General features: G+C 43.8%; 1 protein-coding gene across 2 annotated transcripts in view; it reads right to left on the bottom strand.

The window, feature by feature from the left end:
* Window positions 1–20,939, bottom strand: part of GABBR2 (gamma-aminobutyric acid type B receptor subunit 2) — a 2,296,575-nt gene that overhangs the window by 967,603 nt on the left and 1,308,033 nt on the right. For both annotated transcript variants that reach the window (XM_069620609.1, XM_069620608.1), the window contains exon 8: window positions 6,505–6,565. In XM_069620609.1, the coding sequence (XP_069476710.1) occupies window positions 6,505–6,565 (61 nt within the window). The remainder of the gene's footprint in view (window positions 1–6,504; window positions 6,566–20,939) is intronic.

Below are 20,939 nucleotides of genomic sequence, written 5' to 3' on the forward strand. Positions count from 1 at the left end.
AGTTTGTATGAAAATTCGGGAAGAAGAAAAAGAAGATAAAAATATGGAGAAAGTACATACGCTGATGAATCCGTTCTAGCCTAAATCTTCTAGAGAAATCACAGAAACAGAGTGGAACAACTGTTGCATCTGCCAAGAAGACAATTCAAAGGTTCTTCGCTGTTGAGCAGAGACTAAACGTGATACAAAGGGAGCTGGTTATAGGACAATATCTGATCTGCTGGTGGGGTTCAGTAGTGTTGGGTGTTTACCAAGGACAATTAATCTGTTGCATCTGGATGAAGGTGGATGTATCGATGCAACATGGGCATGATGTAATGCTCGATTTCATGAATCAGGTAGATTGCCGGTCCATGAAAGAAAACTTCAAAGAGCAGAGAAAAGGAAGCTATCACCAGCTGATAATGCTGATAGTTCTACGAAATTCACCCATCATAGAGTTCAAGAAAAAGTTCAGTGAATACAAAACCAATATGCTTTTTGTGTGACATACCTGCCCCAGCTGGAAGATCATTGTGTACAGCATCTACATTTGGCCTTGATACTCACGTTTGTCACTGTGTCCTTAAACTGGAAGACAAACCCCTGCTTGCTAAATTGAGTGCAGGCAATCTCATTGCACAAGATGCCATGTACCATATGTATTGCCTCGTATTATTATATAATAGAGCAAGAGACAATAAACAACACAAGAAACGGAGATGGATCAAATTAACCATGGTGTTGCATTTGCAGAACTAACATCATAATTCGAAGATGCTCGAACGGACAATGACATTGCACCCATATTTAAACTTGTTGACCTATTCAATCTGTACAGCATGAGCCTGGGCGTACTTTTAGGGGGGACAGGGGCATGTGTGTCCCCAAACTTTCATGGCACACCATTTTGTCCCCATTCATTGGGCTTGGGCACCTTTTTTCAGATGCCATGTCCCCCCTTTAGCAAAGTTACTCCACTGAGCATGAGGATGAAACAACTTGGCAGTGATCTGTTAGGACGCATGCATTCCACGAAATTGAAAAACAGGATAATTGCTTACTTTCCTGAAATGCAAGCACATTAGTAAGGCTGTCGTGTGATGCTTATATTTAATAATGATATTGGATCTGCACTGAGCAAAGCATGTGAATACGATGTAGATAGTGACATGGTTCATCTTGCTGAAGCAGCAAATATAGTGAGAAGGGACATCCTTCAAAATGAAACATCACCTAACTGATCATTTGGAAACAAGTGTCAGGAAGAGTCTGAGCCAGCATATCTGTTAGCACTGGTTGCTATGGTTACGAATGGCCCAAATGTTAAAGCACAGTCAAGTTCTTCAACCATGCCACAACTAATCCTCACTGTTGCACAGTTACTAATGTACAACAGTTTGGTGAGACATCCGGAGTAGGAGTCTGAAAGAGCCTTCAGGCACAGACGAGAATGGGAAACTCCTTTGTCTGTCTACTTAGATGTTTTAATCCATACAAGAACTTGAACGCAGGAACTTGTTGAGACCCTGCACAAGTACGGTTAAGCATATCAAACGACTGTGTGCTGCACATCTCATCAGAACTTGGAAATTAAGTATTTATTTATTTGCATTTTTAATGCGCTCACACAGCCCGCGGGCATTGTGGCGCTGTTGCAGGAATTTGTTTTGTTTTTTTTGTTGTGTAATTGTTTTTCGTCTTAGTTGCATATTTATAATGCGCTTAAATACCCAGAGGTCTCTAAGCGCGGACCCGGGGAACGAACCTGTGTTGCTTCGTGACGTCTTGCTTCCAAGGCGAAGACGTTGCCATTGCGCTATCCTCCCGGGACAAGTATGTAATCACTATCACACGGAAAATGCAGTCATTCCTTTTCAGTTAAAAGGAGTCTTGAAATAACCCAATAAAATCAATTTTGAAGAAAAGGAGGGCTCTTCACGACTAGTGTGGTCAACAATATAGACCACAATCCAAGCTCTACCATAGCTCATAACTCTTTCCATGGTATAGGAATATCAATATTTCAACGTCCAGATGATAACTTTACTGGGGCTGATCAAACTATGACTAAAAATCTGTGTGCCAGGAAAGTGTCTAAACATCTTCTTCAATGCTACAACAGCGTGCCTACTGTCCCACCGATAACTGAATGTCTTCTGCCAACAGAGGAATCGAACTCAGTTGACTACCAAGTTATGCCACTATAGTAAAAGAATACACCTGGTTGAAGCATGTAGCACAGGTTCTGGCTAGTGACAACCTACAAGGGGATGAAATAATCGGATCTATGTGATTTTACGTAATAGAAAACAGTGAATGACAAATTTGGAGGGTGGTCCCCCCAAGCCCACCAATTCTGTATGCATTTAACCCCACCCCAGACCCCTAACCACGCCTTTTAGCCTCTTACTCCATCCCCATATATATTTTTTAGCTTTTTTGATGTTTTTTTATATCTGTTTTCTATTCACTGTTATTGTATTCTCTCTAATTGTTTTCACTATTATCACTGGATCCTGAAATAATCACCTGGACAGCATACCACGCTAGTCATCAAGAAGAAACTCCAAAGGATTGTGCATTAACATTTTCCTCCCTGCTTCCTCTTTTTCCAGACCATGCTATGTCAGCGGCCATGATTCACCATTCAATGGATATTGTGAAGACAGCAGTTAAAGGCCTTAAACCTGGCAGTTTCCAATCATTACATTTGACCAGCCACTCTGCCCAATTTCAAAACAAATCCAGTGGAACTGGTCAACAACTCATGGCAAAGATCAATTAAATGTAATATTTGGTGGGCTGCATATTGAGATGGCAGTTCTCAAAGTTCCTGGAAATCTCTTGGATGAAAGTGGGTGGACTGGAGCACTTGTTCAGGCTGATATTACCACAGCTAGAAAAGTGGATTTGTTTATAATAGGTTCCCATGGGATTCATACCCAAAGGGCTCATGAAATCACTGGCAGTAGTCTCGATTTACTTCTGTTCTGTAGCAGGTCTACAATGACTACAGCCAAGACATAGAGGGTAGCAGTCAATTTAAGTCACTTGAAGACTGGTGTAAAGAAGGAAGTGATGCATGTATGCAATTTAGATTCTGGCACATAATTCTAAAACTAGACATCCTTTAAACCTGTGTAAGAGCGATACGAGAATGAGATTTCCAGCTCTTTATAGATGCGCTATCCAAGATTGTTCACTGGTTGTTTTCTTTGGACCATACTCACCATGCACAACGGATTCCTGTCCACCTCCGTGATATGGTTTCACGTAAAAGCATCAACCTAAGACCTGTGCAGAATTCATGAAAGGAATGTTTGTCACAAAAAGGTCAAAGTGTGCGTGCTCTGCTATTGCCAATGATCAGGCCCATGAACAACATAACACATCAATCAAAGGTGATTGAGGGGCTGTAGGCCTGACAGAAAACCCAACAGCTCTGCATCGTTGTATGGTCTCTTGTCCTGAGCTGGCCCACTTAGTTAAAGAATTTAATTCTACAAAGTCGAAGAGATGGGAAAAAGATGAGTCACCACGATGCAAACAAGCATTCACTGATGGCTTTTGCAAAAAATATCAAGTCTCTTGATCATGCAATACAAGATATGGGAAACCCATTTAGTGAAACCAGCTGTGATTGAATGGTACTTGACAGCAGAAAAACAGTACATCCAGCAGTTGCAAACACATTGCTAAATATTGACAAGATTGGAGTTGACCGCTATGAGTTATATGTTAGCGAAAGGCTTTATAAGCAAATGTATTGCATATAAACCAGATGAATCCCCACCTCTTCAGCCGTCCTCCAGTTCGTGACAATTAAAGTAAACAGTTACAACTGATAGCTGAGTAATTCATTATTTTCTAGACTCTACATTGCCTCACAGATACGTAATGGAGATCTGGATGATTTCTTTAGACATGAAAACCAAGCATGTCCTCCAGCACTGCCATAGTTAGGAAGTCTAAGAACAGGAACAGAGTCTGATTTATTGATTTGCCTGGAAGTACTCACACCCGAAAAAAACACTACTTCCAAATCAACAGTTCAAATGACCATCCTTGATGGCACTGCAATTGCCAACAAGCTGCAACCAGGATTTGTGAAATCGTTCAAAGATTATGCCATTTGTGTGTTCATACTCTACATCAAATCTCAGCTTTAATACGTTACAAGGCTAGAAATCTTCTGGGATGTGTACAGGCCCGACAGCTTGAAGAGCGACACATGCAGTAAAAGGGGGATAGGGTGTTTGGAAATGTGTTGAACTAAGAAATGCACTTCCTAAAAATGTGCAGGGTTTTCTCTGGGTTGATGAAAATACGACTGAATTGTTCTCTTTATTGGCAGAAATCTTAACAGCTAGCAAGGCAGCTAGAACAAGCAGGTAATTACCAAAAATAGTACCAATCTTCTTCCTCTAAATCGTCAATATATATTGGTACTGGCTCCATGCTCACACGATGAAGCAGACACTTGCATCCTACTCCAATTATGTGATGCTGTGCAGCAAGGATATAACAAAGTCAAACTACATACTGTGGACACTGACGTTGTAGTTTTCGCCATCACATGTGCACAATGTCTGAACATTGAGGAACTATGGGTTGCGTTTGGAGTTGGGAAGAACGTTCGGTTCTTTGCGCTCATGACTTAGCAAGAGATTTGGCTCCTGATTGTTGTACTGCAAGTGTTGGAAGGCAGCCCTACAGTGTACTGCTCATTGTACTTGACTCAAATAATGGAGTGTTATTACCAATAATCTGTTTCAGGAATAGTATCACTATTCATTCACTAATGACCGATAATCTAACCATCAGTAATATAAGACACTGTATTTGCATTACATAAACATCAATCAATCATTGTTAATGGTTTTGTTTTTCGTCCCTTGACTTAATCAATCAATTTATATATTCTTCTGTACATAATGGAGAAAAAACATTATTATTTACTGTTAGGCTACATTTATATTTCTAAAGTGTGCAATAGACATTGTATGACCAAAATTAAATGAATGAACAACAAATATATTCAAAAATGAAGATACCTAAATGACAACTGGTCGCCATTTTCTAAAAAGGGGTTGCCAACTTTGCTACAGGAAACATCTGAGATAGCCTCAAAGCCAAAACTGTTCATTAGGGTGTGGTTTAAAGCGGTACCAGCAGTCTTGGTTCTATCATCAAAGGCACAATTGTTTCACCTATCTGCAGTACTATAAGTGAAAAGCACCAAATGATGTGAATCATGAATGATTGTGAATCATGTTTCCCTCTCAGATGAAATTCTTCACCAATGCATTCTGATCCTCTGCAAATCATGTAAATGCATGTATTTTATTTATTGTGATATAGTTTTACAAAGAAACTTTACACATAACAAAATAACTAACATTTCTCAAATAAAAAAAAATAATGTATTCTTCTAGGAGGAGTGCAATAAAAAGATTCAGAGCTGCGGTCACTGGACCTGATTTACAAAAGCATTTCACAATAGCGGAATCTCATTGAATAACACTTTGTAAATCAGACCCACTGTTGTTACACCAAATACAAGAAAGGCCCCGCAGAATGAGTTAGCCACACATCAGTGTTGCTTCTTCATATAGATGCTAAAGTCACCTGGTCAATAGCACTATCAGAATAATGGACAGCGTTATTAGGCAAGACCTCAAAGGTCCCTCATAGGAAGAGTTGCCCCATACGATACAAGAATGGTCAGCCATGTCATCTAATCCGCTCTGAAGAAACTTCTGTGGCAGATGTTTGCCTTAGAAATAGAAAGGTCTTTTGATTAGGTGACTTGAATGGTCCTCATTGTTACTCTGAGCTATTCACCCTGGTTCTAAAATAATAGAGGAGAATATAACATTGGAAAAAACAATGGTTGTTAATTCTGCAATCACAAAACGTTTCCTGCTTATATTCGTGAAATCCACAGGGAAGCCTCCTCTGGCTGTACACCTTGTACTATTAACTTTTCAATAATGCCAGTGCACGAATCACTCAGTTTGTCAAGAAATAAGCAAACTGTGCTGTGAATAATATTAGGCCTTCGTTTAATATAAATGTGCAGGTCAGGCTCTGAAGCCACTTTATTTAATTGTTTTTTATAACATGCCTAATACCGTACCTGAGTTCGGTTTTGTAGCGTGCATCCGCAATTCAAACCTCTGTTGCTCTGCGTGGTCTTGCTTCCAAGACCAGCGCGTTGCCCCTGTGCTATCCTCAGTTCATTTCTTGGTCAGCATTAGATGGTAAACGTGTTTTTGCACTAAACCAACGATTGGGATGTGGTGTTTCTATAACAATGAAATGGCTCCTTCCATTCTGGGAAGGAGGAGCAGGAGTGAGTCGGCCATGTTGCAATTGGAACCTGTGACTGCGGGTTGCACATCGATCTCTGAAGCAAGCACCTATCTTGCTGCGGTGTCTTACTGGGGTTAGGCGCTGCAACATCATTACAGGGGCAGGCAGCAAAAATGCAATTAAGAGAAAGGGTGACCAGCGTCTTACCTTGAAACTGCGTAAATTTGATCGTTCCCATCCGTTCTCCATTTCTGAACATAACTTGCCCCTAAAAAATGCAAGCATATTTTAAATGTTGTGCTACAATATGCCATTGAAACTGCATAGATAAAGCCTAAATCCCCAATGTAAATTGTTCAGCTAATTTCTTTTGATACAAGCGCATTTCATCACAAAAAGCAAATATACAAAAAAATTAAGACATACATTTAAAACAATTATTTTGTCAATATAATACACATACGCCACTAGTATCTGCATATGTAAATAACGTTTTTATTACAGTCTAGTTGTGACATCAATACTCACCTGTAATAAGAAAATGACTTCCCCATGCAACGGTAATAAGTTATTACAGATGGGTTGTCAGTTCATAATACTGCTCCCTGAGCAATCACCCGGCCTATCACCATCAGCATTTAATGAATGGAGCACCCAGCTTTTTAGACTCCTTCCTTCTGAATTGTATGTGACAGCTCACAGTCATTAGGTGATAAAGAGACATGTATGGTAGCATGTTCACTATATTTAGTGCATTGCTGGTGTTTAGCACAGGGGAACTATCGCCTATCTGCGTGTTTCAACTTATTTCATGCCACTAACATGGATTTTAAACACATTTTATTACACATGCTTACAATATTTGCTTGCAACACATCACAAGCTGTGTTTTTCTTACCAACTTTAACAGTTTTTACATGTATTCGACATGTGAGCAATTGGAAGATATCCTGCATGTTTGCAAGATTAAGACCTGGGCCCTCATTAGGACCCTGGCGGATTTTTTCCGCCATCGGCGGACTTTTCCGCCATGGCGTAAAGTCCGTTTACGCCATGGCGGATGGCGGACTTACCGCCCCATTCCGAGGTTGGCGGGGCGGTAAGTCCCCATTGACCCATTTACCCTTCCCCATTCCCATTTCGGCCCCATAGGGCTCAATGGGAGTGGGGAAGGCGTTAATTACGCCACCGTACATTACGGTGGCGTAATTAACACCAAGGTCCCATAGCGCCATGGATTTCTCCGCCCGCAAAAAGCGGGCGGAAAAATGACCATGGCGCTTTGGGAACTCGTAGTTGGCGGTAAGGGGTCGGCGCAGCTAACGCTGGCGTAGACCCCTTACCGCCAGGGTCCTAATGAGGCCCCTGGTGTTGTAGGAGCTAGTCACCATGTGTCAGACGTGATAAAATCCCGTCGATCATATGGAAAATTCATATTTTAAGTAACCTGGGCGTTGCCTAACCTTATAAAGGAAATTGTCATTCAACTCTGTTCCCCTACTTCAGGGGCTCTGCAACTTCTGGATCTCCAGATGTTGTGGACCACAACTCCCATCAACCCTTTTCAGCACGGTCAATGGTGAGGGAATATGGTAGTTGTATTCCAAAACATTGCGAGAGCCACAGGTTGCAAAACCCTGTCCTACGTGGTCATACAATATGTCTCAGCGCCTTGCAATATCCTGAGATGGGCTTACTGTGTCATCTAGCTTCAGCATACCCTCAGAGTTGCAGCTGGCCTATATAATTAGGGTTTATGGGTCCGCTTAGTGTTAGTTTATAGTTCTTGTGATGACTTTCGAAGGCGAGCAGCATAGGGCAACAATGTTTGAGTACAATGTGTTTGTCATTAATGTTAAATCCTTTGTAGATATCAACGCAGTATGTGGATCAACCAGACTCTGGAGACCATTCACTGCCCATGACAGGATGGCAACATGTTCATAGAATAGTATAGGACTATGCCATCACTCTGCCGTTGGGGCATTAATCATATCAAAATCTATCAATCATTAATTGTTGTAAGCAATGAAAAAGCCAGCCGTGCTAACATACAGCCTTGTGTAACACCTCTTGTGGTCGAGCCAGGGGATCTCATCTATCATCTACGGAAAGGAACATGCGTAGGCATATAATTAGATCTCACAGTCAGTGTGACGAATGAAATTCCGGGGTACCAGTGGTCCAGGGGTGAATATCGGTTTCTAAACCAGAATTGAGACCCACACCTCTAATATACCAGAATGGATCCACACAAATTGGATTAAACAAGCATAACAATTAAAATTCTAAACCTGCTTGTCCAATTTTGGTAACGTGGATTGTAACGGCAGGCTTATCTCCTCCAAAAGGTCGTGGTCGTTGGTTATTTGCAACACTGCAAAAATACAACTATTACCCAATGATAAAAGGAGTGTCCAGTCAAGGTTTTGTATACAAATATCTACTTTATTATTTATATATTGTTTATTTATTGTTTGCTTATTAGGCGCTTATACAGCAAGTAAAATACTGTTTCAAAGCACCCACAGAGCGAGGGGAGGGAACAAGGGAGAGAAATACATTACAAAACAAGATATTTAACAAGAGCAGTGGAGGGAAAAGGAAGGACGAACCTACTATGCCTTGTGAGTATTCTCAACATGCAAGTGCATCAAGGAAGATGGAAGAGGGTGTAAGTGCTGGGTAGTCCGGGCTCATGGGTGAACCACAGATAAAGTGCTTGGTTTGTTGAGTGCTACACGGTCAGGGGCCACGTTCGGGGTAAGTGCGAAACCTCCAGGGTGGAGGGCATGCCAAGGCAAGTGCCGAGGGAAGGCAGGAGCTGGACCGATTGGGTGCGCAAGGTTAGGGGCCCCAGACACCAGCAACAGCAACTGTGTGATTAGCAGAGAAGAGAAGAAGGGAAGGAGGAGGTAAAGAGGAAAGTGTTCAGCAGCTTCCAGAATTTAAGGAAGTCCTGCTCAAGGCACAGAGGCAGGGGGAAGCTGTTCCATAGAAGGGAGCCAGCTGAGGAAAGCGATCGATCACCTGCCCTCTGTTTAGCAAAACGCTTTACACACAAGTTGGTGCCAGAGGAAGATAGTGGTCTATAGGGAGAGTATTTAGTAAGATAAAGTTGAAGATAGTGTGGTGTCCGGTCCCAGACAGCCTTGTAGATGATGCAGAGGGATTTGAATTTAATCCATGCACGAAACGGGAGCCAGTGAAGACTTTTTAGGGCAGGAGAGATGCAGTCCCCAGGGTTAAGGCCAAGGATAATTATTGCTGCCCTATACTGGATTAGCAGGAGGGGATGCCAAGCGGAAGAAGGTAGATTCAGGAGGAGGCTATTGCAAAAGTCAAGCCTAGAGAGAACCAGGGCTCGGGTAACATTGAGCCTCTGGGGGAAAGTGAGAAAAGGGAGAATTCCTTTGAGAAGGAAGTGCTGGAGTGGAACTTCTTGGACATGTCCAGAGTGTGAGGGAGGAAGGAGAGAGAGGAGTCGAAGATGACTCCAAGGTTTCTGGCTTCAGAAGAAGGAGCAGGGGGAGAGCCCAATGAGGAAGGCCATAGTGAAGGGAAGAAAGAGGGAGCAGGGGTCCCGATGGGAAGCATCTTAGTTTTACAGGCATTGAGGAAGAGATCATTGGAGTTGCACCAGGACTGGATGGCAGAGAGGCAGTCAGGGATGATGGAAAGTGCAAGTCAGGGATGATGGAAAGTGCAAGAGGGTCAGCAGGAAGCTTGAAAAAGAGCTGTGTGTCGTCTGCGTAACACTGGAAGTTGGAGGAGAAGGAGGAGATGAAGTGTGCAAGGAGAGCAAGGTAGATGTTAAGGAGCCGGGGGGAGAGAATAGAGCCCTGGGGGACACCACAGGTTGAGAAGGCAGTAGGAGAGGAGAAGGTGCCCAGTATGATTTGGGAAGAGCGGTCAGTAAGAAAAGATGTCCAGTGCCTGTTCCGAGATACCAGGGGTATCGTGGAGCCTTTGTATGAGGATGGAATGGTTGACTGTGTCAAAGGCAGAGGAGAGATCGGGAAGGATGAGGACAGCAGGTGAGTTGGAGTCCAGAGATGCGAGCAATTCTTCACAACAGACCATCTAAATACAACCCACCCTGTAAATGAATGCAGAAAACCGACAGTTTCTTAGAAGGAAAAAGAGAAGCACTCTGGATACTGACAGGAGGGTAGTTGGTATGGTTAATAACCACAATCGCTTTTTTAAAAGGCTGCTTGGTTTCAGAAAAAAGTGAGAAAGGGTCTTAAAATGTCTCCAGGGTCCTTCTGGGAAGGACCAGGGGGACAGAACCACAATGTACCTCTTGCTGCAGTTGTTTTTGGTGCTCATCAGCGTTGAGTCGGCTTCAGAGTGCTTTGTAGGATTCTGTGACAGAGTACAAGATGGGAGCCAGCGGGGGTTATCAGGCAGAAAGACGGTTTCGGCGAACGAAGCTTGGCGAATGGCAGCAGGCTGACCTTACCAGCGACTCTGGGTCAGGAATCATCTCTGTGCTGATCAGCATTTCTGAAACGCTGGTCGAGACATCTCAGGTTCATTCAGTGACTTTGGCTTGACGGCAGTAGCTCGAGGCTTGACGGCAGTGAGTGTTGCAGGCGATTGCAGATCGAGGAACTCGACTGGCTTGAGAATGTCCTTTAAGGTGGACGGTGGCAGGTGCTTGCGTTGCACCTCTCCCCGCCTCTTCAATTGGCTTGCATTGTCCTTTAAAGTGGACTTCCCAGAGCTAGGTAGTGTGTTGCAGGCAGCTGCTTTTCCTTGGTTTCAGGTTCAGAGACCTTCTGGCATTCCCTGTCTGGGGAGCTTGCTGCAGAGGCTAGCAGGGCATGGTGTGTGCTGGCTGGGTACCAGGCTCTGAAGTGGCTGGAGGGTCTTCTGAGTTATTTTGTCCCTCTGTTTTGAGGGAGAAGTTAAGGGGAGGGATCTTGCTTCCCTCTTTAGATGTTCCTCACCTTCCTTCACTGGCGGAAGCGGTAAGGTAGACTGTACTTTCAGCTAGGGTCTAAGAATGAGTTATTCCTCTTGCTTCAAGTGAAGTCTTCAGATGATCTGCCTGAAAGAGGGTCTCCAACCCTCTCTTAAAGCCAAGTGGGCTGCAATGATTGGTGTAGGCTGAGCCTACCTTAGTGGACCAATCCTGAGGTCCCTACCAACCATTTTTTGTATATGTGAGGTAATAACCAGAGTGCTTTGCAACAGGAAAGGTTAAAGGGTTTCTACAGGAACAAAGGGTGTCCCAGAACCTATATGGCTTAAACTTTCAACAGAAAGAGTTGTGGGTTTACTCCCCTGTGATACCCCTGTGATATTAGGTTGCACCCAACTTCGTGTCTGCTGTGATCAAAGAGTCTGTCTGGTTAATGGTTATCCCTGTGTGGTTCCTTTTTAAAGCATCAGATCTCCCTTGAAGATGCTGAAAGATCAGACTCTCAGGCTTCTGCAAACCACATTGATACTCAGTGGCGGGAGCTGGCTTCAGGTTGATACAGTTACATATGAAAAGTTTGTTGGGTTTTCTGTCTCCTTTGCTATCCTCTTCAGCCAGACCACATGGGGGCCTGTTTGAAGTACCCTTTATTTGTATGTTAATTGCTGTAACCAGATGCAGGGCTAATAAAAGAGCAGGGCAGTTCCATGGAGTCCTTATCAGTGAATCCGGCTGTCCATGGCAGGGGAAGCTTTTCCTCCCCTCCTTGGGATGACTTTGTGCTCTCCTCTACTGTCATATTCTAACTAAATATGACAGGGATGGACTATACCTGTATGCTGTGGAGGGAGACAGGCTGGTAACCCCGCAACCCCTCCTCCACATGTTCGTTATGTATTAGCTTAATTGCTTGTTTGTATTCGGTCGAATGATACTGGCCAAATTCGGTCAAATGTACCATTCGACCAAATTAAAACGAACAATGATGCTAATAGCAAGTTAAAAGACTGCATTGATAGTCATGTCTAAATCAACCTGAAGTGTTTGCAAGTCTGCATTTAGAAGAATCACAATTTCTATGTGATGCCATTTTAGCCTCCATAGGTTGTTTGTGATCATCTTTCCTGGTGCGCTCTCTTGCTGGGGAATGGAGAGTGGCATTTGGTGAGGAGGAATCAGGAACCTTTTAACAAATCTATTTTGACTATGGGCCTCATTACAGGTTCGGCGATGCTGTAAAAATGCTGTTAAAATGCTGATAATGAAATGGCCACTACGTTACCGCCACTTTCTTGCAACTGCCACATTCTGCAAGTGGGGGTGAGGTGGAGGCTTTACCTCCAGCGTGTAGCCGATGGTAACCCCTCCATTTTAAGTTAGAAAATCTCATCAGATTGACCACGTCAAAATGACCACTAGAGGTAAACCTGATAACATTGTCTTAGACTCCTATGGACTCCAAAAACACACACCACCTAGCACCTATTCGTAGACATGTGGTAAATCAGTGGGATCAAGTGATGATGAATGAGTTTGATGGTTTTCCACAGAAATACCACAGGAACAGGAACATCTACAGGCTTGTAATAAGGCCCAAGCCTACTCTCTCTATGAAAGCCTTATCGGCAAACCACCATATAAAGAAATAATGCAGGATCGCACAGTGGATTCCTTGCCCATCTGTGGGAGATTGACCATGACGCGACCTCAAGTCAGGCAATAAACATAGAAATGATACCCCCTGCCTTGTCCAGTTTTACATCGCTTATCTTCAGTGCTAGTACTACCAAGCAGCTTCTTTGAGGTTGTCAAAGCACAATGGCTGCAGAGCTTTCCTTCATTTTAGCATTGGAATTACCTCGATTAAGTAAACATCTGTATGACTAAGTTTGGAAGAACAGCAACAAAGAGGTGCTTCCTGCACTCCTTCGCGTGTTGATAAGATGAGTTCTGCTACATACACTGTCCCAATCGCCGTGTTCATCGCTCAGGTATCGTGCTTTGAAATGGTGAAACTGCTGGGGGACAGCTTCCTGCACCCATTAAATTGTTTACTAGAGCCAATGAATAAGAGATTCCATGGTTGTTCCCTTTTTCTCTTTTTTAGTGTGGATATCATGTGTGAATTTGACATCCTTGACACATGTTTCGCTGTGCTTCCTCAGGAGGAATCAATCCTTATCCAAAATAGATGATTTTTGGCATACGTGTTTGTTTTGTTGGAACCTTCTTCAATTAAACGGTTCATGATATATATTGCATGGAACCGGTGGTCACTAGGAGAGCAAGCATCTCCGTAGGTCGCATCTCCTCCCAACCGTTCCACCCTTTTCACTTTTTGCAAATATGACTAAACCTCATAAAACACCAGAGAGGAAATGGCATCCCTCTTCTCAGAGCAATTACTACAGAAGTGCATCATCATTGAATGATCAGCCCTTCCTGTGGCCAGCAGTAAGACTTACACATGAGGTGAGCCAGAATTCAGAATCTTCACATCTCCAGAAAGGTTCCGGGGGCACACATTAAGGAACCAGCTGACTTCCTACCCAGCTTGAGGTGATTTTCCTTCAACGCTTGAAAGGTGGTGAAACAATAGCGTAATGGTTCTTTGGCTTCTTTAAGTGAAATAACACAGTTTTACACAGTGCTCCATGCTGATTCCTCCCACTTCGAAGCACTGCGATAACAGCTGCTGCTATTACTCAAATTGATGGGAATTCATTGGCTTTGGAAGGATGAAGGGCTGAGCTGGCCTGCCATGAAATTCGAACTTGCAAAGTGCAGGCTGATACCATATTTGGGATATGTTTTTAACTCGTGAGCTTCCCACCCATACTATGTTGGAAAATATATTTTAAAAAGGTCTCATTTTGTATAAAACGCTCATAACAACATGTAGAATATTTTGCAAATCCCATTTGTGTATATCATTTGCATGAAAGTGTGGCCCTTCTATAAAAAGAAATAAAAAACTGACATCAGGGACACCAATTCACTACAATGCCACAGCGGTGAAAGCAACATCACATGCCCTTTAATCCACCCGCTGACATCACAGGAAGTGACATCAGATGACTGTTAGTTCTAAAAACACCACAGAAAGTAATATCCCCTCAGTAAAGCTGCTGCCATCAGCATGGGGACTTGATTGTTGCTTTGCATGCCATTATATCCTTGTGAGATGCACCCTGTCAATAGTGTTTCTTAAAAGTGCACTTGTTTTTAACGCCTTCTGCTTGACGTCCATTTGGCTTTCAAGTGTGTTTTTGGGACGTATAGCCATTCAAGTTCAAATGGCTCTAAGTGAAAAGATATTTTTGTAAACATTTTTTTCATTAAAAGACTGATTTAGAAAGACCGCTCTGTGACCGCCCGGAGCGGTATTTCTAAATCGAAATGTCACACCCCTGCCGCACACGAATGCGTGCAGGGGCTGACAGGGAGGTCGTGACCCGGAAGCACAGGACCAGGAGATTGGGTAAGTGTGTGGGTGCGTGTGTGTTGGTGTGTATGTATGTATTTTGTTTTGGTGGGGGTGGGAGATGGGGGCCTGTGGGTGTGTGTGCTTTTGTGTGTATGTATGTGTTTTGGTTTAGGGGAGTGAGGGTGGTGAGCGGGGAGGAACAATGGGGGAGTCGGGGGTTAAAACCCCCCTGAATATAAAAAAAAGGAAAACCGCATTTTAAAGGTGTCAAGAGAAAACGACCATTACAATGCCGGTTTTTCGATCAAAAGAAAATGGGTCAGTGTAAATCGATATTTTTCTCTTGAGACCTTTAAAAAGAGGTCTATTCACATAGAAACGTTTACATTTCCTATGATTTTGCCTTATCTACAAATCATGCGTGTGACGTGATGCTCCTTTAGGTGGTAGGGGTCTGAAACATTTGTCTCTCCACAGCCCATCAGGCGATTGTGTAAATCAGGTGTCGGCCATATTGGGAACAGACATGGATGCAGCAGCAAGAGATAAAAGGGAAAGCATCTAGGAGGAAGCTAAAGTGAACCCATTCTTGGCCCTCGCTTTTGGCATGTCACCCTCTTTCCAGTAAATGGGTAGTGCAATAAAAGAGAATAAGCATGCTTTGAGAAGGGGAATGTGGGCAAATAGCACAACTAGAAATATCACAGGTAGCACTCCAGAGTGGCACTTAAGAAAAAGGAAGTGAAACATGCAAAAAGGCCTCCTGCAGGGCGCGGTGCGCCTGCATAGTGCAAATAGTCATCACTGGAAATGTATGTGGCCAGTGTCATGTCCAAGGAGATGCCTGTGGTTGCACGCGCTACCGCTGGCATTTGATTGGCCACCCTCAGTGCCACCCATTATCCTAAACTATCATCATTATGTGTGTGCGCTCGTACTTCATGCCTCCCCTAAGTCATAAGTCAGTGCCCAACTTGGGCCACCCCAGGAGCAAATGTCTGGACACGCCATAGTAACTGGCGCACAACGAAGAAGTCAACTACATCCCCCCACCAACCTCCAAAAAAAGAGGAGAGAATGTCACGGGGGGTAAACAACAAACTCTGCATTCTACCAGGGTTGGCGGGGGCACTTCCTGGAACCAACACTGAAAGGACTGAACCCCAAGGCACAGCTATTGCCGCTAGTGAACGAATCTATCAAGAAGACGCAAATGGATCCAACCTCAAGAGTTTGGAGGAAAACCGGAGGATTTACCTTGGACTTACCTCCAGCTTTTTACTGGAGGCAAGTCCTCCACTTTTCCTCCACAATCAGCAGATTTACCACGGCGGGATTCCCACTGGTAGTAAATTCAATAAAATCTCCATGGGACTCCAGAAATGGGGAATTACACTGCCTTACCACCACCCATAATTCTGCGGTAAGTCCACAGGAAAGGGTGGTTAACAGTAAATTATTTTGGCGGTAATACAGCTAATTCACTGGCAAATTGCGGCCAAACCCGTAATGAGGAAGATAGCATTCAAAATACATAACAATATAACATAATGAGCAAATATAGACACGTCACATCTGAGTTACAGGTGCAAGAAGTAGCTACAATAAAATAGGAATGTCAATGAACTCACCCAATACACAGGTCCCGACACAGAGGCGCCGTCTTTCCACCTCTGCACAGAAAGGGGCACGATCTAGCTCTCACCCTCATGCAGGCACAGGAATTGTGGATGTGGTAAGGACACCATCTTGACGTTCCATCAGCCAATATGTTAAAAGTGGAGGGCAGGCCTCTGTCCCACCAGCAGCTGGACTGAGGTTTCAAAAGAAATAACAACCCAATAGAGTGCCCCTGAACCGCCACACCAGTCCACGCCAATCCACACCACTCCACTTCACTCCAGGGCCTTTAAGGTATATTTACCAAGCGCTTGCACGTTCTCAATGTCACTGGACCTAGTAAGATCGTTGTTTTGTCCTCCCTTGTTTCCCCTCCCTTGCCTCGTCGCGCTCTGAAACACCTGTGTATGAGCGCGATACAAATAATATATCATATCATATATATGCAGCTCTCTCTTTGTAGATACCTCTGCTCCCTGGTCTGTGTGTTTTCTGGGGTCAGTTCATGTTCTGCTTCTCCGCTTTGATCACCTGGTTCACTGGCCATTGACCACAATTCAATTCTATGGCACCGGCTCATGGGACTGCCCTGGCTAGCATATGCCAGTCCCCGGGCACAATGTCTTTACAATATGCTTCATAACACAGAAAGAGGTAGGCTGGAGATGCAGGGATGTTGTGGGGGCATACATCAGGGACATAAAACAGGAGTACAAGACATAAATAGCGTGACATAAAAGCAGCAATTTACCAATGAGTGGTCCTGAGAGACGAAGGCATGGGGTTGCTCCAGTCAATGTTATTCGGGTTCTATCATTTCACTGACCCCCTTTTTTCCGATGGATGTTTTGCAACGGGAGCTTTAATATAATTAGTTAATTATCTTTGGGGGGTTCCCCAAGCCCCCCTGTAATTTTTTTTTAATTTACCTCCCTCTCACCCCCCCAAAAAATTTTGATGGGAATTTTCGGCAAATCTCCTGCAGCAAAACACGAGTTGGAAAATGGGGGTCGGCAAGAGGACGCAATACCGCTATTCCCCACCCCTGCTGCCGTCGCACCCTACTTGCAACTCCCATGTACAGCGCTCCAGGGGTTCCCAACTGGGTTTGCACTTTATAAATCCCTTACGTACATGCATACATATTCAGCTGCATTCCCGGATAAGATGTAGGCTTGGGCTATTCGTTGCTCTTGCTTTGTAGGCCAATGACGATACGCAAGTTCTGGAGCAGGGAAGCATTGGAGCCGGGACCCACACCGCACAGGTCTCATAGGCAGTGTGGGAGCCTGAGCAGCGAACTGGTGCTAACCTGCCGGGATCGTTCCGCTTGACAGTGGCAAGCGGGTCCAGTGCGTGCAACCACAGCGGTTGCACGGTTTAGGGACTGTGAAAGATTTCCGAGCCGCTGACTGCTGATCAGTGCGGATCTTCGCGTACAGCGGCATTCCGTCAGCATGGAAGTGGTGCATAAAACCTGTAGCATTTTAAAAACCTCCCGTTTAAAAAAAAGTTGGGCTTGCATGGGATATTTATTGCATGGGGTAAATATGGGTCTATTAGCTTATGCAGCCAAGCTATAAGTATCCCACACAAACCAACCACATAATTATGTGTTAGTCAGTAAACAGGAGGTATTTAAAACACCACATGTTTTTACCATTATCACCGTATTCATAAGAACCTCTCCCACTGATGTCTTGTCGCCATTCATGCAGCTCTTGCCACTTGGGGGTATCCAGTTGTTTTAACGAAGTAAAGCTGTACTTTACTCCGTTGTAATTGCTTCGTATTACTTCGGGGGGAGAGTCATTTTGTAGAGGTAATTTAGGGTTAGGGGGTGGAAAGGAGTCTGCGGTAGGGGTGGCAGTAAAGGCGGGAGGAGGTGTGGAGGAGGACCCCCGGAAAAAATAAGTAATTAAAACGAAGATTGCTACAAAGTAATTGATTTCGTTGTCCTAAGAACCCGCTTGAGCTAGACTAGTGTCATTTCTCTTTTAAATCCTTGCATTTTTCTGGAAGAACTGCTTCAGTTTTATGCAAAAAAAACGGTCTAAAACGAATGCTTATTTTTTCCTAGAAAACCTCAGTGCCCGCGCAGCCAGCCCTTGCCAGGCAGGCAAAGCTCCGGCTGGCTTGTGCCAGGCTCGCGAAGTTCTAATTAGTTTTCCTAAATCCCATTCACGATTTCCTGTCAGAGGACACGCCGCGGAAATCCGAGGGCGGGTGGACGTGTGAAGTAGGGCCTATGACACGCTCCATTATTATCTGCCGCCTGTAATCGAATTTTCCTGTCCTCGTCGGCGGATTCAAATGGAGCGGGTCCTTAATTGTTTTTTTTTTTTTTTGAGATGGTGACAGCTTGCATTTCAAACCCCCTCAGAAGCCTTGGTCTATGTGAAATCGACTTGACGTACCGACAGAGTCCAAGCTGAAAAGCGCGGGAATTACTAGAGAGTACCGGCCCAGTCCAGTGTGTTCCATCAACGACCCAGCCATCTATCCTCCTGCGAGGGACTGATAGCTGGCAATAATAATGCATATCGCACTCTTCATACAAAGCTAAAAGCTTGATTGATACGCTTCTAAGAGCTGTAGTTATATGTGGCTTTCCCACTCCATTTAGTGATACTTAGGGCCCGATTCATGGAATGTTTTGCACGGTTCAAATTGACGTTGAAAAGAGACTTTGCGCTGCCGACACACATCCTGATTCATGGAAGTGTGCAAAGTGTATTTTTGCAGTGCAAAGTCATTATTGCAGTACAAAATGAACTTTGCACTGACTTTGCGCTGCAAGAATACACTCACAGTTTCATAAATCAGGGTTTTCTGTCAGCAGTGCACAGTCACTTTGAACCGTGGAAAGAATTCCATGAATTGGGCCCTCTGTGTATTACCCTGGGAAAGATAATGGGCCGAATCAGCCATGCCGCCACTGGAACATGCCGATGAGGCAAAACAAACACAGATTTCTGAGGCGAGCACTTAACATGCAGAACTATCCCGCCAGCTAATGGAAGGGTCCTTCTCCTGTTGCAGAAGCCCTTAAAGCATTTATATTATGATTGTTATGTCCTTTTTTCATTTTAAAATGTTCTTTATTTGTTAAACGTCAAATGAAGAATGAACAAGCAAGAATTAGACGTAATGCGTCTATAGACCTGGACCCAGGTCCCCAAACCAGATTTGTACCCCTTACCCAAACAGACTCTCATGTGTAGCATAGGCCACCCAGATTGATGCAGACCCCTTTTATTTAACCTTGTAATTTTAAACTGCCCTGCCTAAGTCGAAGCACTTCCGCACCCCCTCACACCATTCCTGGAATCTATTGTATGATTGACCTTCCAAACCCTCAAAATGACCTTGTCAGTGAGCATCATCACCTATTTCATCCAAACCTTACTGTCCTTTGGGATATCGCACAACCCCTCTGGCCCCAAGAATCATCACCTTACATGAGTTTGGGGTTGTCCCTTGGACGACCCCTTCGACATATCACCTCCCATTAGCCCAAAAATGGCCGACCTTAACACACCTCCAAAACATGTGAATTGCATTTCCGTAGCAAGCCAAACAAAGCCATCACGTCCGAGCAACCAGTTGGCAACTTCTTATCTGGTTCCCAAGAAGCCTGGTGCAAGATCTTCATTCAATAGGTCCTCCTATTCTAGCGACATATAGGCCTCATTACGTGTTTGGTGGTAATTCAGCAGTAAATTCACTGAATTTCCACAGAATTTGGTGGCAATTCAGCAGTAAATCCACTGAATTTCCACCAAACTAATTTACCGTTACCACCACTTGGTCTTGTGGGTTTGACATCAGATTACAAGTGGTGGATGGTTGATTGATTGATATTTTATTTCTATTGCACTCGTACACAAGTGTTTCAGAGCGCGACAAGGCAAGGGAGGGGAACAGGGGAGAACAAAACAGCGATCTTACTAGGCCCAGTGACATTGAGAACGTGTAAGTGCATGGGAAGGGGAGGGGAAAAGTGCATGGAAGGGGGGGAAGTGGAAAGTGCGAAGCAGAGGAGAAACAGATAAATAACAATAAATAAATAATAAAGGCAACAAACAGTGGTAATGCAGCCAGCAATTTGCAAGTGCTAGGTTTAGGTTTATGGGCAGTGTAAATCCCCATTTTTGTAGTTCACAGGGCTTATTCCGGATTTTGGCAGAATTACTGCAAGCAGTAATTATGCTGTGGTAATTACACTGATATTTGGTCTTAAAGTGGCACATTTATCATGCTTGAGGTAAATCCTCCACTTTGCAGTGAAACTTGTACTTTTGCGGTGAGGTAAAAATAGCAGTAATTATGTTACAGACAAAAAAAAGTCAATGATCGAATTACCACCAGTGTTTTTCCCGCACTGCTGAATTTGTAATGAGGCCCAATTATCTTGATGTTAGCACAAGAAAGGAAATACACAAATAGGAGCAAAACATAAATGCAATCACAAGTAATTACAAAGCATTAAAAACGTGATCAAAGGTGTGGCCAAAGCATTGGAGATAACCGTTACGACAACACCACTACCTATACATTGGTTACATAAATGAATCTAGATAAATCAATGCCTCATGACATATGAATCAAACATTTGTTTTACAACACTCAATATCGCATTGAGATACAACCCTACATGTTTCT

This window comes from Ambystoma mexicanum, chromosome 5q (assembly GCF_040938575.1).
Source record: "Ambystoma mexicanum isolate Mex_15411 chromosome 5q, UKY_AmexF1_1, whole genome shotgun sequence".
NCBI classification, from domain to species: domain Eukaryota; kingdom Metazoa; phylum Chordata; class Amphibia; order Caudata; family Ambystomatidae; genus Ambystoma; species Ambystoma mexicanum.